This window comes from Schistocerca americana, chromosome 10 (assembly GCF_021461395.2).
Source record: "Schistocerca americana isolate TAMUIC-IGC-003095 chromosome 10, iqSchAmer2.1, whole genome shotgun sequence".
Lineage (NCBI taxonomy): Eukaryota > Metazoa > Arthropoda > Insecta > Orthoptera > Acrididae > Schistocerca > Schistocerca americana.
In genome coordinates this window covers 163,231,292-163,246,823 of record NC_060128.1, presented here as the reverse complement: position 1 = coordinate 163,246,823, position 15,532 = coordinate 163,231,292, and the positions used below count along the sequence as shown (strand labels likewise).

At 41.3% G+C, this 15,532-nt stretch overlaps 1 protein-coding gene across 1 annotated transcript in view; it reads left to right on the top strand.

Moving 5' to 3' along the window:
- Positions 1-15,532, top strand: part of LOC124552327 (protein lifeguard 3-like) — a 101,245-nt gene that overhangs the window by 58,782 nt on the left and 26,931 nt on the right. Inside the window, exon 6 of the mRNA XM_047126598.1 lies at positions 5,172-5,297. Within this exon, the coding sequence (XP_046982554.1) occupies positions 5,172-5,297 (126 nt within the window). The remainder of the gene's footprint in view (positions 1-5,171; positions 5,298-15,532) is intronic.

The window sequence follows — 15,532 nt, the reverse complement described above, 5'->3', positions numbered from 1 at the left end:
GGGAATCTGGGGTTTACTGGTAAAATCACCATTACGTACGCTACTACACAACAGACATAGCACTGATCTCAAAGCATTTCTGCATTAGTTGTTGAATTATACTGAAGCATTCGTTCGTGGTCACTGTTAACTGGATATCACATCAAGGCCATCATTCTCTCACCAGCGCCCATCACCGACAGCTTCCCTCTGACTGCCCGCTCACAGCTGTGTTTCTGTCTCTAATATCTACTATACTCACAATCTAACTTGACATTTTTGTAGGCGGTGCTAGGAGCAGAAGCACACGACGGCCTGCCAGCGTACTGGTTGCTGCGTGGATGGGTGAGGTGATGGAGAGGGGAATGGGGAGGGATGGAGGTGGGGGCTTCTAGCAAGCACGCAGTACACACAATAAATATCGCATTCAGAACTTAGACCATACCTAATATAGTCCACACATGACGACAATCTCGGTAAGCTGACGTGTAAAATTTGTCTGCAGGTGCCTTTCAGACAAACTTATTTTTCCTCGTTTGCAGTAGTTTTAGTAACCTATTTCATCGGGGAAATATCGCAGATCGTTATTTTATCAACAGCCCTACTTGATACATGCACTGAGTCACAGGCGCAGGCGAGTGGGGGCTGTATGGTGGACATTAGCCTGATCTGCACTGGGACCTGCGGTGATAATCGAAGGCCCCATCAGAAGTTTGGATGAAGTGAATCACTTCGTACTTGATGTCCTTCCCCAGCTGATACGGCATCTTCCAGGAGGATAACTCTCCATGTCACAAGAGCAGAATCTTTCTACTGTGATCTTATGAATATGGTACTGATATCACGTTGATGTCTCGGCCACAAAATTCGCCTGACTGGGATACTAACGGGTGCCAGTTTATGCCCAACAACCACAGACCCGTAGTTTAACTCCAGTGCGTGTTCTCGGCGTAGATATGTGATGCCATGGAGCTCAGAAAACGTACCGTGGACTTGTTGAACCTATGACACGCACTCGCTGCTGCATCCCATTCCAAATGGATCCAATATACTCACAATCAGTTGATCACTATGTTCTGGGTGGAAAAATATGAGTTGTAATATACAAAATATCAATCGGAAGCTAATTGTTTTTATTTGTTCATATACAAACTTTGGAACTTATATTTTACTTAATGTGAAAAATGGTTATAGTCTTGCCATCTGTGAAATGTATGCATCCTTGCCTATTCTAAGATTCTAAGATTAAACAGCGCAAAAAGCCATGCAGCAAACATTTTTTGCACGTAAGCTTTGTCGCTCGAGTCTTGTAGTATCAGAAAGAAACTGAATTCATATACTTTGCAACATTTTTTTAATACTTTTCCTCTGTCTTTAGGATCTAAAGAATAGTATGGCGTTATAGATAAAGTGCGCTATATCATTTCTTGTAATACTGTTAAAAACATTTTACACCATTTTTGAGCAGTCAGATGAAAAGTAAATGTATTTTGCCAAACTGATGTGTTTCCTACCACTCCTTTGGAGACGGTAAACCAAGTACCGCATAATCTATCAGAAAGTGGGTAGTCGCTGAAGAAAATATGATTATAAAAAATTACACAGAATTATAATTGCAATGTTTCAAACTTCGTTGCTTCGCTCTCACGTGGCAGATGTATAATAAAGATGTTCGAAATTCCACAGATATTATGGGTTTTTTTTCTTTTGCTTTATTGTGATTTCATTCCCCTGCCCCATATGGCCAGGGGAGCGCTGGCAGCAGCACAGTCCGCCGCTCTTCAGCCGAGTAGCATTACAACGGAATAGAAATAGGAAATTATACATTAAAAAAGGGCTGAAAAAGGGAGATTCAAAAACATACTAAGTGGAGACAATGGGAGTTAAAATATACACTGACACGGGGACGTTCATTGGGAGGACTGTTAAAAAAGTCGACATAAAAGAACACAGTTGGCGATTTGTGGGGCACTTAAAATACACTGGAGTCTCACATACAAGTTAAAAGTCAGCCACAGTATAAAAACACAGAGAACGAGAGACACTTAAAAACCACTGTAAGCGAAGGAGCAAATACAAAGAATAAAAATTTCTGGAAGTGACCTGCCGAGGGACGGCAGGCCTGAGAGAAGGAAGAAAGAGGAAGGTGCAGTGGGGGTATGGGGCTGGAGGGGGTGGAAGAAACAGAGAAAAGAGTGGTCGGTGGGGGGGGGGGGGGGCGATCCAAGAGGCAGGAGACAGGCGGGGAGGTAAATGCAACAGTTGGCGCTGAGACATGGCCAATGGCTTTTACTCACCACCGAGCTTATGTCTGTGCCTCGCCTTGTTTCGCCGACAGACGAGACGTACTAGGGGACCATTGAAACTGAATGTTTGCCACCTCCGCGATAAGACCTACCGTCGTGAGGCTGAGGATACTTGCCGTCGATGCCAGTGACGATAACGAGCTTACAGTTCCACACTGATTACTAGTGTCAGACCTGCCAAATGCAGGGCATTTATCGGGTAGTGTAGAGATACACTCATAAAAAAAAAAGGTTTGTATCACCCCAGTTCCCAGAATTCCTGAAGATACACGTTGACTGTGAATATTGTATCACAGACACAGTCCCTTTGACTGTTCAGTGATGTCACTTCACTAAACCCGCCCAAAGATATAAACAGCATGAGCAGCGCCATTTAGACGGAGGGGGTCCGACAGCCGATCAGTTCTAGTCATTGCACCAAGAAGGAGGTACATGGCTCGAATTGTCTGTAGTTCAAGACGGTCAATACCGTGGTTCGATCATGACTGCATTGTTACTTTGTGCCAGGAAGAGCTCTCAATAAGGGAAGTGTCCAGGCGTCTCGGAGTGAACGAAAGCGATGTTGTTCGGACATGGAGGACATACAGATAGACAGAAACTGTCGATGACATGCCGCGTTCAGGCCGCACAAGAGCTACTACAGCAGTGGATGATCGCTACCTTCGGATTATGGCTCTGAGGAACCCTGAGAGCAACGCCACCACGTTGATTAATGCTTTTCGTGCAACTATAGGATGTCGTGCTACGACTCAAACTGTGCACAGTAGGATGTATGATGCGCAACGTCACTCCCGACGTCCATAGCGTGGTCCATCTTGGCAACCACAACACTATGTAGTGCGGTAAAGATGGGCCCAACAACATGGCGAGTAGACCGCTCAGGATTGGCATCACGTTTTCTTCACCAATGAGTGTCGCATATGCCTTCAACCAGACAATCGTTGGAGACGTGTTTGGAGGCAACCCTGTCAGGCTGAACGCCTCAGACACACTGTCCAGCGAGTGCAGCACGGTGGAGTTTGTAGTGTTGGCAGAAGAGCCAACACTGTGTTTCTAGAGGAGGCCGAAATGCACGCGTTTAATTACACGCTGACTGGCGTGAGGTCTGGAACAGGACAATATCTTGAGAATTGCAAGTAAAGTACTTAGATGATGTAATACTTAACTTTAATCCACAATTGTAGAACATCTCTCTTGATGATACATGCTTCATAATATTAATTATCAATTGAATACGGCGCCTTGCTAGGTCGTAGCAAATGTTGCTGAAGGCTATGCTAACTATCGTCTCGGCAAAGGAGAGCGTATTTGTCAGTGAACCATTGCTATGAACGTCGGCTGTACAACTGGGGCGAGTGCCAGTACGTCTCTCTAGACCTGCCGTGTGGTGGCGCTCGGTCTGCTATCACTGACAGTGGCGACACGCGGGTCCGACGTATACTAACGGACCGCGGCCGATTTAAAGGCTACCACCTAGCAAGTGTGGTGTCTGGCGGTGACACCACAGAGTTCCCCTGTTGTTTTGGGGTGGCATTATGTGGGTCCGACTTACGCCGCTGGTGGTCATGGAAGGCGCCGTAATGGCTATACGATACGTGAATGCCATTCTCAGACCGATAGTGCAACCATATTGGCAGCATATTGGTGAGGCATACGTCTTCATGGACGACAATGCGCGCCCCCATCGTGCCCATTACATCCTTCAGGATAACGACAACGCTCGACTAGAGTGGCCAGCATATTCTCCAGACAAGAAACCCTATCGAACATGCCTGGGATGGACTGAAAATGGCTCTTTATGACGATGTGACCCACCAACCACTCTGAGGATCCACACCGAATCGCCGTTTAGGAGTGGGACAATCTGGACCAACAGTGCCTTGATGAACTTGTGGATAGTATTCCACGACGAATACAGGCATGCATCAATACAAGAGGACGTGCTACTGGGTATTAGGGGCACCGGTGTGTACAGCAATCTGGACCACCAACTCTGAAGGTCTCGCTGTATGGTGGTACAACATGCAATGTGTGGTTTTCATGAGCAATAAAAAGGGCAGAAATATGTTTATGTTGATCTCTATTGCAATTTTACAGGTTCCGGAACCCTCGGAACCGAGATGATCCAAAACCTTTTTTGATGTGTGTATTTTACTTTATATTTAAAAGTGTGTTTAATGGAAGAAACAAGAGATGGAAATTCGACTTCGCTATCATGTGACAGTTGAGATATTCACTCTGCAGCGGAGTGTGCGCTGATATGAAACTTACTGGCAGATTAAAACTGTGTGCCCGACCGAGACTCGAACTCGGGACCTTTGCCTTTCGCGGGCAAGTGCTCTACCATCTGAGCTACCGAAGGTCCCGAGTTCGAGTCTCGGTCGGGCACACAGTTTTAATCTGCCAGGAAGTTTCATGTGACAGTTCTTTACGTTATACCTTCTGCGTGTATGGTTACGTCTGTTAAAAATGTGTTGTCTTGACATTCTTAATACTTAAATTAGTGTATTGAATAGTTGCGTTCTCATGTGTTACGTTATAAAGAGAGAAAGACCATATTGTGCATCCACACTAAAGATATCATAGCAGTCAATCTTACAGATACATATAAAATGAGAAATGTGTGTTCAAGTCCCGCTCCGGCACAAAATTTTCAACTTTCACCACTGAGTTATTTCTTTGTCCAGTTGTGGTCAAGGCCGGCCACTCCCTTGAAACAATGCTATATTGCTAAGGCTCGCCCCATTGTTTCCTAGGTAAGGTTGGAAACGACTGGAGACAATACGCTCGGACCCGAGGCCATCTGACTCACACCGATCCCTCATTGCCACAAAAGTGCCAAGCCATATTCTGACCTTGTTTAGTTTGTACCTCTGTGTGTTGCAGACGCTGTCGTTCGCGTACATGCTGGGCGTGATCTCCGCCTTCCACAGCACGTACATCGTGTTCATGGCGGCCGCCGTGACCGCCGTCGTGTGCCTGCTCGTCACCCTGGTGGCTACCTTCTCCAAGGTAAACGTCCGGTCTATGGCGCGGGAAGCCAACTCGCTTCTTAGCAGCGGTCGAGGCGGTACTGAGGCGGGGATGAGTCTAATGTTAAATCACAATACAAGCCATCTCGGTCTGTTATCATAAACGCAACGTAGGACGTCTATCTTCCAAATATTTCTCACAAGGAAGGTCGCACTGCGGTTCGTCCTTTAAAAGGCTTACGAACGTCAAAAAAACAGATATCGAAATAAATGACCACGAGATATACCGGCAGCCGAAATCGTTCAACACAGGAAAGGCACTCAGTTATTTGCTGGGTGTATTCCAGCCTCTGTTTTCCTCTACTGCTTTTAACCTCTACAGCTCCCTCTAAAACTGCGGAGGTCATTCTTTGATATCTTAACACGTGTCCCATCATCCTGTCCCTTCTTCCTGTCAGTGTTCTCCACATATTCCTCCTGCCAGTGTTCTCCACATATTCCTTTCCTCGTCTATTCTGCAAAGAACCTCCTTATTTCTTACTTTATCAGTCCATCTAATTCTCAACACTCTCCTGTAGCACCACATCTCGAATGCTTTGATTTTCTTCTTTTCCGGTTTTCCCACAGTCCATCTTTCACTACAACACAATCTTGTGCTCCAAACGTACGGTCCCAGAAATTTCTTTCTCAGATTAAGGCTTCTGTTTGATACCAGTAGATTTCTCTTGACTAGGGATGCCTTTCTGGCCAGTGCTGACCCACTTTTATGCCCTCCTTGCTCCGGCCGACATGGATTATTTTACTACGTAGGTAGCAGAATTCCTTAACGTCATCTACTTCGTGATCACCAGTTCTAATGTTAAGTTTCTCGCTGCCCTCATTTCTGCTACTTCTCATTAGTTTCATTTTTCCTCGATTTATTCTCAATCCATGTTCTTTACTAATTACACTGCTCATTCCGTTGAGCAGATCCTGTAATTCTTCTTCGCTTTCACTGAGGATAGCATTGTCATTGATATCCTTTCACTTTGTATTTTAATTTCACTCCTGAATCTTTGTTTTATTTCCATCAATGCTTCTTCTATGTATAGACTGAACAGTAGGGAGGAAAGAGTACATTCCTGCCTTACACTCTTTTTCATCCGAGCACTTCGTTCTTGGTCGTCCACTGTTATATTTCCCCGTTGGCTCTTGTACTTATATTATCCGTTTTTCCCTTCAGCTTACCCCTGTTTTCCTCAAAATTACTGAAGTCTTGCATCCCTTTACATCATCGACAAATCCTATGAAGGTGTCTTGATTTTTCTTTAGCCTTGCTTCCATTATCAACGGCGAAGTCAGAATTGCCTCTCTGGTGGCTTTACCTTTCCTAAAGCCAAACTGATCGTCAACTAACACCACCTCAATTTTCTTTTCCATTCTTCTGCATAGTATTCTTGTTAGCATGAGCTGTTAAGCTGACTGTGCGATGCCTGTCGCAGTTTTCGGCTCTTGCTATCTTTGGAATTGCATGAGTGATATTTTCTCGAAAGTCTGATGCTATATTACCAGTTTCATTTATTCTGCTCACCAACGTGAACAGTCGCTTTGTTGTTGCTTTCCCAAATGATTTTAGAAATTCCGATGGAATGTTATTAATCCCTTATGCCATATTTGATCTTAAGTGATTCTGACTCTATTACTGGATACACTCTATGTTATCTACATCGACTCCAGCTTCTCCTTCTACAACACTATCAGACAAGTAATATATATACAGGGTGAGTCATAAACGAGGAAAAATATGCCGTGCAAATTGTCACACACTGAGCCACAATCATAGATTCGTTTTCCGCATGTTCCTATGTCAATAAATGACAATGCTATTGAATGGTAGAAATATGGAAATATGAAGTGGACTTCTGGGAGTTACTGTGCGCCGACATTGGCCAAGGGGACAGATCGGCAACAGGGCACAACACGCGAGTGCTGCAGGTAGTCTAGCCGCTCACGAGAAGGCGAGGCATGCGGCGTCAAGCGACGGTCTGCGTGAGACCGCGAGCAATGACAGCGCCCACATCTCTCTCGTACCGGTCACGCTGGCCGGTATTATGTGTCTTGGCTAGTTGGCATAGGAGAAGGGACGTGAGGTGGATGTAGGCGTATTCCTCGTTTGTGAAACTTGCCATGGTACTGTAGTAACACTGTGCTGGCATGTTTTATAATTTGGTTTTTGTGTCCCAGACTTAGTTTTAAGCCCGTAGGTGAGGTGGATGTAGGCGTATTCCTCGTTTGTGAAACTTGCCATGGTACTGTAGTAACACTGTGCTGGCATGTTTTATAATTTGGTTTTTGTGTCCCAGACTTAGTTTTAAGAAACGAGTACATAGATGCAGAATACAAATACAACTATACACGTACATGGCAGTTAATACAAACGAATACAATACAGCTGTACAGATCGAAACTTACATAGAAACACATGACCAGAAGCTGCAGTCGCGGTTTATAAGTACTGTTCGAAATGACGGCCACGATGTGCGTGGCAAAACTGAACTCTACGCAGGAAGGATTGCTGAACACCATCCAACACATCTGTATCTCTTCGCGTAATATCAGAGGCATGTTGTGTTATGCGTTGAAGGGTGTTGACATCAACAACCTTTCCTTCATAAATCACAGATTTCAGATGGCCCCACAAAAAGAAATCAGTGGATTCAGGTCTGGCGATCTTGCTGGCCTCCACGACCGATCCATTTCGAAGGGAAGGCATTATCCACGTGGCGTCGCACTGTGCCACTGAAGTGAGCGGGGGCACCATCATGCACGTACCACAGGTTCATACGAGAGGCCAGACTAACGTCTTCCAACAATTCCGGTAATGTAGTAGCATCCAGGAAACGCAGATACCACTCTCCTGTAAGCCTTTGTGGTAGCACGTGTGGCCCTGTGAGATGGTGATCAATAATGCCACACACCAGATATTGACACCACATCATTGTTGGTACCCTCGTATCACTGTGCTGTGGGGGTTTTCTTCCGCCCACTCGTGCCAATTATGTGAATTCACTATACCCTCCTTCGTGAAATAGGCTTCGTCGGTGAACAGTATTGTTCGTGAAAAATGCTGGTCGTGGGTCCGACGCTGTAGCATAAAGTTGCAGAAGTCTGGCCTGGTAGACTTCCGGCAATAATGCCTGCACCTTCTACATGCGAAAGGGAAGGTAATGGTTTCTATGGAGTACTCGCATAACAGTAGATTGTGACATTCCGACCGCAGTGGCGAGGGACCTGGTGCTTATTGTTCGGTCCTCCGCAACAGATCGTAACACTTTTCCTTCGTCATCCGCACTTTACGACCACGGTCGGCTACGACCACTAATTCCTGGAGGTGCTACACATGCACCATACTCCCTTAAGCGCCTGTCCACAGAGTAAAACGTTTTTGCGGATGGAAGGCGCCAGCTAGGGAACCTCTCGTGATAGAGATGCCTTGCAACGTCAACTCTTCCATCTCCAAGCCCGTAGGTGAGGTGGATGTAGGCGTATTCCTCGTTTGTGAAACTTGCCATGGTACTGTAGTAACACTGCGACCCAGCCATTACCAGCTGTCAACACGGCGAGTATCGGGCAGAGTGAGCAGCGCAGAGGTGTTGTAAAAGCACCTTTCTTTGTTTAAATTGCTTAAGTATCTTAATTGAAAATATTGTTTTGTGGGATCAGTGATATGAAGGTTTTCATCTTAGGCTGTGAATTTATTTTCTATTTGTTCTTTGAGTTTTTTCTTTGTTTTTTCAAGAACTATAAACATCTATTATTTAATAATTGATTATAGAGTTTTTGTTGAATGAGAACTTTTTAATTTGAATGGTTCTGTGGTTGTTATCGCTTCAGTTTTGGATTGAATGTCTCTTATTTTTATGTCTTTTGTTATATATATTTCTTCTTTGGTAATTTACTGTAGAGAGGATTATTTGTCAGGTGAAAAAAAATATAAATCGTTTTATTATTAATGTTTTAATATTTATTCTTTCAATAGGGTTTTTAATTATTAGTCTTAATTTGATTAGAATTTTGTTAGGATGGGATGGTTTACGTTTGGTTTCTTATTGTTTAGCTATTTATTACCAAAATGTAAAATCTTATAGTGCAGGTATATTAACTGCTCTTTCTGATCCGATTGGTGATGTTGCCATTTTAATTTATATTGCTTGAATGTTAAATTTTGGTGGTTGAAATTATATTTATTATAATGATTTTATTTCTGGTTCTTTTGAAATAACGTTTATTACTGTATTCATTGTTTTAGCAGCCATAACCAAGCGAGCTTAGATTCCTTTTTCTTTTCGACTTCCTGGTGCTATGACTGCTCCTACCCCATTTTCTGCTTTAGTCCACTCTTCTACTCTTGTTACTGTGGGGGCTTTTTTATTAATTCGTTTTAGACCAATATTAGATACTTATAATTGTGGTTGGTTTTTACTTTTAATTGGTTGTATAACTATGTTTATGGCTAGATTGTGGGGTAATTTTGAATCTGATTTAAAGAAAATTATTGCTCTTTCTACTTTAAGACAACTTGGTTTAATAATAAGAATTTTGGCTATAGGTTATCCGAAGCATGCTTTTTTTCATTTATTGGCTATGCTTTATTTAGGGCATTGTTATTTATGTGTGCAGGTTCAATAATTCATAATTTAAAGGATTCTCAGGATATTCATTTTATGGGTTCAATTGTTAATTTTATGCCTTTAACTTCTGTTTGTTTTAATGTATCTAGTTTATCTTTATGTGGTATACCTTTTTTGGCTGGTTTTTATTCAAAAGATTTCATTCTTGAAATGGTTTGTTTGAGATGAATTAATTGTTTAATTTCTTTTCTTAATTTTTTCTACTGGTTTAACTGCTTCTTATTCTTTTCGTTTTTTTATTATTCAATTTTCTTTTGATGATAAGGGTTATTATATTTCATTTGGTACAATTGGTTTATTGTTTGCTGCTGTTTTTGGTGGTAGTCTTTTATCTCGATTTATTTCCCCTATTCCTCATGTGCCTGCTTTGCCTTATTATTTAAAGTTTTTGACAATTACAGTTGTTATTTTAGGTGCTTATTTAGGATATCATATTTCTAAGTTTGATTTTTCTCATAATTTGTTTTCTTTAGGTATACTATCTTTTGTTAGACTTGCTGATGTGAGTTATACCTTTCCTTTCAACTAAGTTCGTTCGATATATGCCTTTGAAGTTGGGTTATTATGCATCAAAATCATTTGATTATCATTGGGGTGAGTTATTCGGCAGTCAGGGTTTGTATAAATTATTTATTTGCTTAATAGGTTATATACAAGGTTGATACGATTTGAATTTTAAGATTTATCTTTAACTTTTGTTTTCTGGATATTTATTTTAGTAATGTTATTTTTCTTATACCTAAATAGCTTATAATTAGAGTGTGACGACTGAAGATATTAAGGAGGTATTTTCACTTATAGGTATTTATAAATATAATTTATATTATTTTTACAGTGAAAATGTAATGTTTTACTTAAACTATATAATTTTTAGAAATGCTAACGTAGTTAAACCACTAATATAAAAAGTAAGCAGCTTTCATATTGGCTTTACATTTCCTTAGTTGGAACTTTACAGTTCAATTATATTATTTACAGTAATACGCCAAAGGTATATTATTTACCAATGTTTCAGGTCGAAACTGAGGGCAATATTTTCGCTTCTTATTCTATTTAGGGTTGATTGGTTATATCAATACTTTTTGAATGCAACCCAAATGTTATAGTTTTCTATAACCGTCTATTCTGCTCATTGTAAAGCTCCTTGGTTTCATTCATGATATAGTCCTCCTAATAGGATTAGAATGAAGAATATTGGTGATGCTGTTCAGATTATAATGTCTGATGTTTTAAAAATAATTACGATTGGTAGGATTAATGTGTATTCTATGTTAAAGATTAGAAAGATTACGGGAATTAAGAAGAATCAGAGGGAGAATGGTATTTGTGCTGATCGTTTAGGATCGAATCCACATTCAAATGGTGATCTTTTTTCCTGGTCATTAATTAATTTTTTTGATAGTGCTGCTGCAAGAATTATAGCGATTATTGGGATAATAAATCTAATGAAAATTCTTGTAGATAGAACTAGGATTGTTTTTCTTGATTTATATCAATCTCTCTGATTGGAAGTCAAATGTACTATTTATACTAGAAAATCCATTTTACCTCATCAATTAATTGAGATATATAGGAATAATCATACATCTACGAAGTGTCAATATCATGCTGCTGCTTCAAAGCCAAAGTGATGTGTTGGTGAGAATTGATTTATTGAGTGTCAAAGTAAGCATGTTGTTAAGAAGATTGTTCTAATAATTACATGGAGTCCATGGAATCCTGATCCAACAAAGAATGCTGATCCATATACTGCATCTGCGATAGTGAAAGGTGATTCTCAATATTCATATGCTTGAAGTATTGAGAAATATAATCCTAACAGTACTGTGAAGAATAAGCCTTGCAGTGCTTGAGTGTGGTTAGATTCTATAAGACTGTGGTGTGCTCATGTTACGACTACTCCTGAGGCTAAAAGAATAGCTGTATAAAGTAATGGAATTTGTATAGGATTGAATGGTTGAACTCCTTTTGGAGGTCATAGTATTCCTAGTTCAATTGTTAGTGCTATTCTTCTACTAAAGATGGCTCAAAAGAATTGTACAAGAAATAAGACTTCTGATGCAATAAATAAAATTATTCCTCATTGTAATCCAATTGATACAAATCCTGTATGTAATTCCTGGTATGTTCCTTCATGGACTACATCTCGTCATCATCGAACTGTAGTTAATAAGGTATTTCCAAATCCAATTATGAATAAGTTAATGTTATATAGGTGAAATCGTTTTTCCAATCCTGATACTAGGACTGTTGCTCCAATTGCTCCTGTTAATGGTCAAGGTCTGTAGTCTACTAAGTGGAAGGGGTGGTTTCAGTGAGTTGTTAACATAAGGTTAGTATACTTCTCTACAGTATAAAGTATTAAAATTGAGAAAACATAAGCCTGAATTATAGTTACTGCTGATTCTAGAATTAATAGGAATATTTGTCCACTAATTAGTAATGAAATTAAATGTATTGCTATAGGTGGTCCTGTATTTCCTAATAGGTGTCCAGCGATTATATTTGCTGCTAGTCGTACTGCTAATGTACTTGGTCAGATAACATTTCTAATTGTTTCAATTAATACTATAAATGATATTAACGCAGGTGGTGTTTCTTGGGGTACAAGGTGTGTAAATATGTGATTAGTTTGAATGATTCATCCAAGTAGTATAAATCTTAATCATATAGGTAAAGCAATTGCAAATGTTAATGCTAAGTGGCTTGTTCTAGTAAAAATGTAAGGGAATAGTAACATGAAATTATTGAATAATATTATAATGAAAATTGAGATAAAGATGAACCTTGTTCCATTAATGATTTTGGTCCTAACATGGCCCTACCATGGCACTGTACACTCCGTTACCGCCGGCAAAGTGTGATTCACAAGTTCTGATACAATTTCACATACATTACGATTGGGTTTTGTTCTTTCTCGTACCTTTCAAACGCTGGCAGATACACATCAGCTCATTGGTGTGTCATGTGTTGTATCTATGGGCCAATGATATGTCGTGATTGTGAGGCTCGTCGGTATCTCGTTCAATAGTTAACAGTTGTTTTTGTTTAACGTACACAGTACACCAATGAGAACGAAATTATGCGTCACATGTTACGCATAGCAGCGTGCGGTCCTCGACATATTTTTCCTCGTTTATGATTCACCGGCTGTCCATTGATAGTGACTGGGCCAAATATCTCACAAAATAAGCATCAAACGAAAAAACTACAAAGAACGAAACTCGTCTAGCTTGAAGGGGGAAACCAGATGGCGCTATGGTTGGCCCGCTGGATGGCTCCGTCATAGGTCAAACGAATATCAACTGCATTTTTTAAATGTGAACCCCCTTTTTTATTACATATTCGTGTAGTACGTAAAGAAATATGATTGTTTTATTTAGGCCACTTTCTTCGCTTTGTGATAGATGACGCTGTAATAGTCACAAACATATGGCTCACAATTTTAGACTAACAGCTGGTAACAGGTAGGTTTTTATATTAAAATACGGAACGTAGATACGTTTGAACTTTTACTTCGGTTGTTCCAATGTGATACATGTACCTTTGTGAACTTATCATTTCTGAGAACGCATGCTGTTACATCGTGATTACCTTTAAATACCACATTAATGCAATAAATGCTCAAAATGATGTCCGTAAACATCAATGCATTTGGCAATACATGTAACGACATTCCTCTCAACAGCGAGTAATTCGCCTTCCGTAATGCTCGCACATGCATTGACAATGCGCTGACGCACGTTGTTAGGCGTTGTCGGTGGATCACAATAGCAAATATCCATTAACTTTCCCCACAGAAAGAAATTCGGGGACGTCAGATCGTGCCATGGTATGGTGCTTCGATGACCAAACCACCTGTCATGAAATATGATATTCAATACCGCTTCAACCGCGTGCGAGCTTTGTGCCGGACATCCATCATGTTGGAAGCACATCGCCATTCTGTCATGCAGTGCAACATCTTGTAGTAACATCGGTAGAACATTACGTAGGAAATCAGGATACATTACACCATTTAGATTGCCATCGATAAAATGGGGGCCAATTATCCTTCCTCCCACAATGCCGCACCATACATTAACCCGCCAAGGTCGCTGATGATCCACTTGTCGCAGCCATAGTGCATTTTCCGTTGTCCAGTTGTGCATATTATGTCGGTTTACGTTACCGCTGTTGGTGAATGACGCTTTGTCGCTAAATAGAACGCCTGCAAAAAATCTGTCACCGCCCCGTAATTTCTCTTGTGCCCAGTGGCAGAACTGTACACGACGTTCAAAGTCGTCGCCATGCAATTCCTGGTGCATAGAAATATGCATCGATGTTGATGTAGCATTCTCAAGACGACATTTTTGAGATTCCCGATTCTCGCGCAATTTGTCTGCTACTATTGTGCGGTTTAGCCGCGACAGCAGCTAGAACACCAACTTGGGCATCATCATTTGTTGCAGGTCGTGGTTGACGTTTCACAGGTGGCTGAACACTTTCTGTTTCCTTAAATCCGGCGAGCGGTCCGGACACTTTTATGATGTCGTCCAGGATACCGAGCAGCATACATAGCACACGCCCGTTGGGCATTTTGATCACAATAGCCATACATCAACACGATATCGACCTTTTCCGCAATTGGTAAACGGTCCATTTTAACACGGGTAATGCATCACGAAGCAAATACCGTCCGCACTGGCGGAATGTTACGTGATACCACGTGCTTATACGTTTGTGACTATTACAGCGTCATCTATCACAAAGCGAAAAAAGTGGTCCAACTAAAACATTCATATTTCTTTACGCACTACACGAATATGTAATAAAAAATGGGGGTTCCTATTTTAAAAAACGCAGTTGATATCCGTTTGACCAGCGCCATCTAGCGGGCCAACGATAGCGGCATCTCGTTTCCCCCGTCAAGCTAGAGGAGTTTCGTTCTTTGTAGTTTTTTCGTTTGGTGCTCATTTCGTGAGATATTTGGCCCCGTCACCACCAAAGGACCACCCCATATATATATATATATATATATATATATATATATATATATATATATATATATATATATATATATATATATATACTACTGGCCATTAAAATAGCTACACCACGAAGATGACGTGCTACACACGCGAAATTTAACCGACACGTAGAAAATGCTGTGATATGCAAATGATTAGCTTTTCAGAGTATTCACACAAGGTTGGCGCCGGTGGTGACACCTCGTGTAAGGAGGAGAAATGCTTACCATCACGTTTCCGACAGCCGGCCACGGTGGCCGTGCGGTTCTAGGCGCTCCAGTCCGGAGCCGCGCTGTTGCTACGGTCGCAGGTTCGAATCCTGCCTCGGGCATGGGTGTATGTGATGTCCTTAGGTTAGTTAGGTTTAAGTAGTTCTAAGTTCTAGGGGACTGATGACCACAGCAGTTGAGTCCCATAGTGCTCAGAGCCATTTGAACCATTTGAACGTTTCCGACTTTGGTAAAGGTCGGATTGTAGCCTATCGCGATTGTGGTTTATCATATCGCGACATTGCTGCTTGCGTTGTTTGAGATCCAATGAGTGTTAGCGGAATATGGAACAGGAACGCCATGCGGATCCCAGCGGCCTCGTATCAC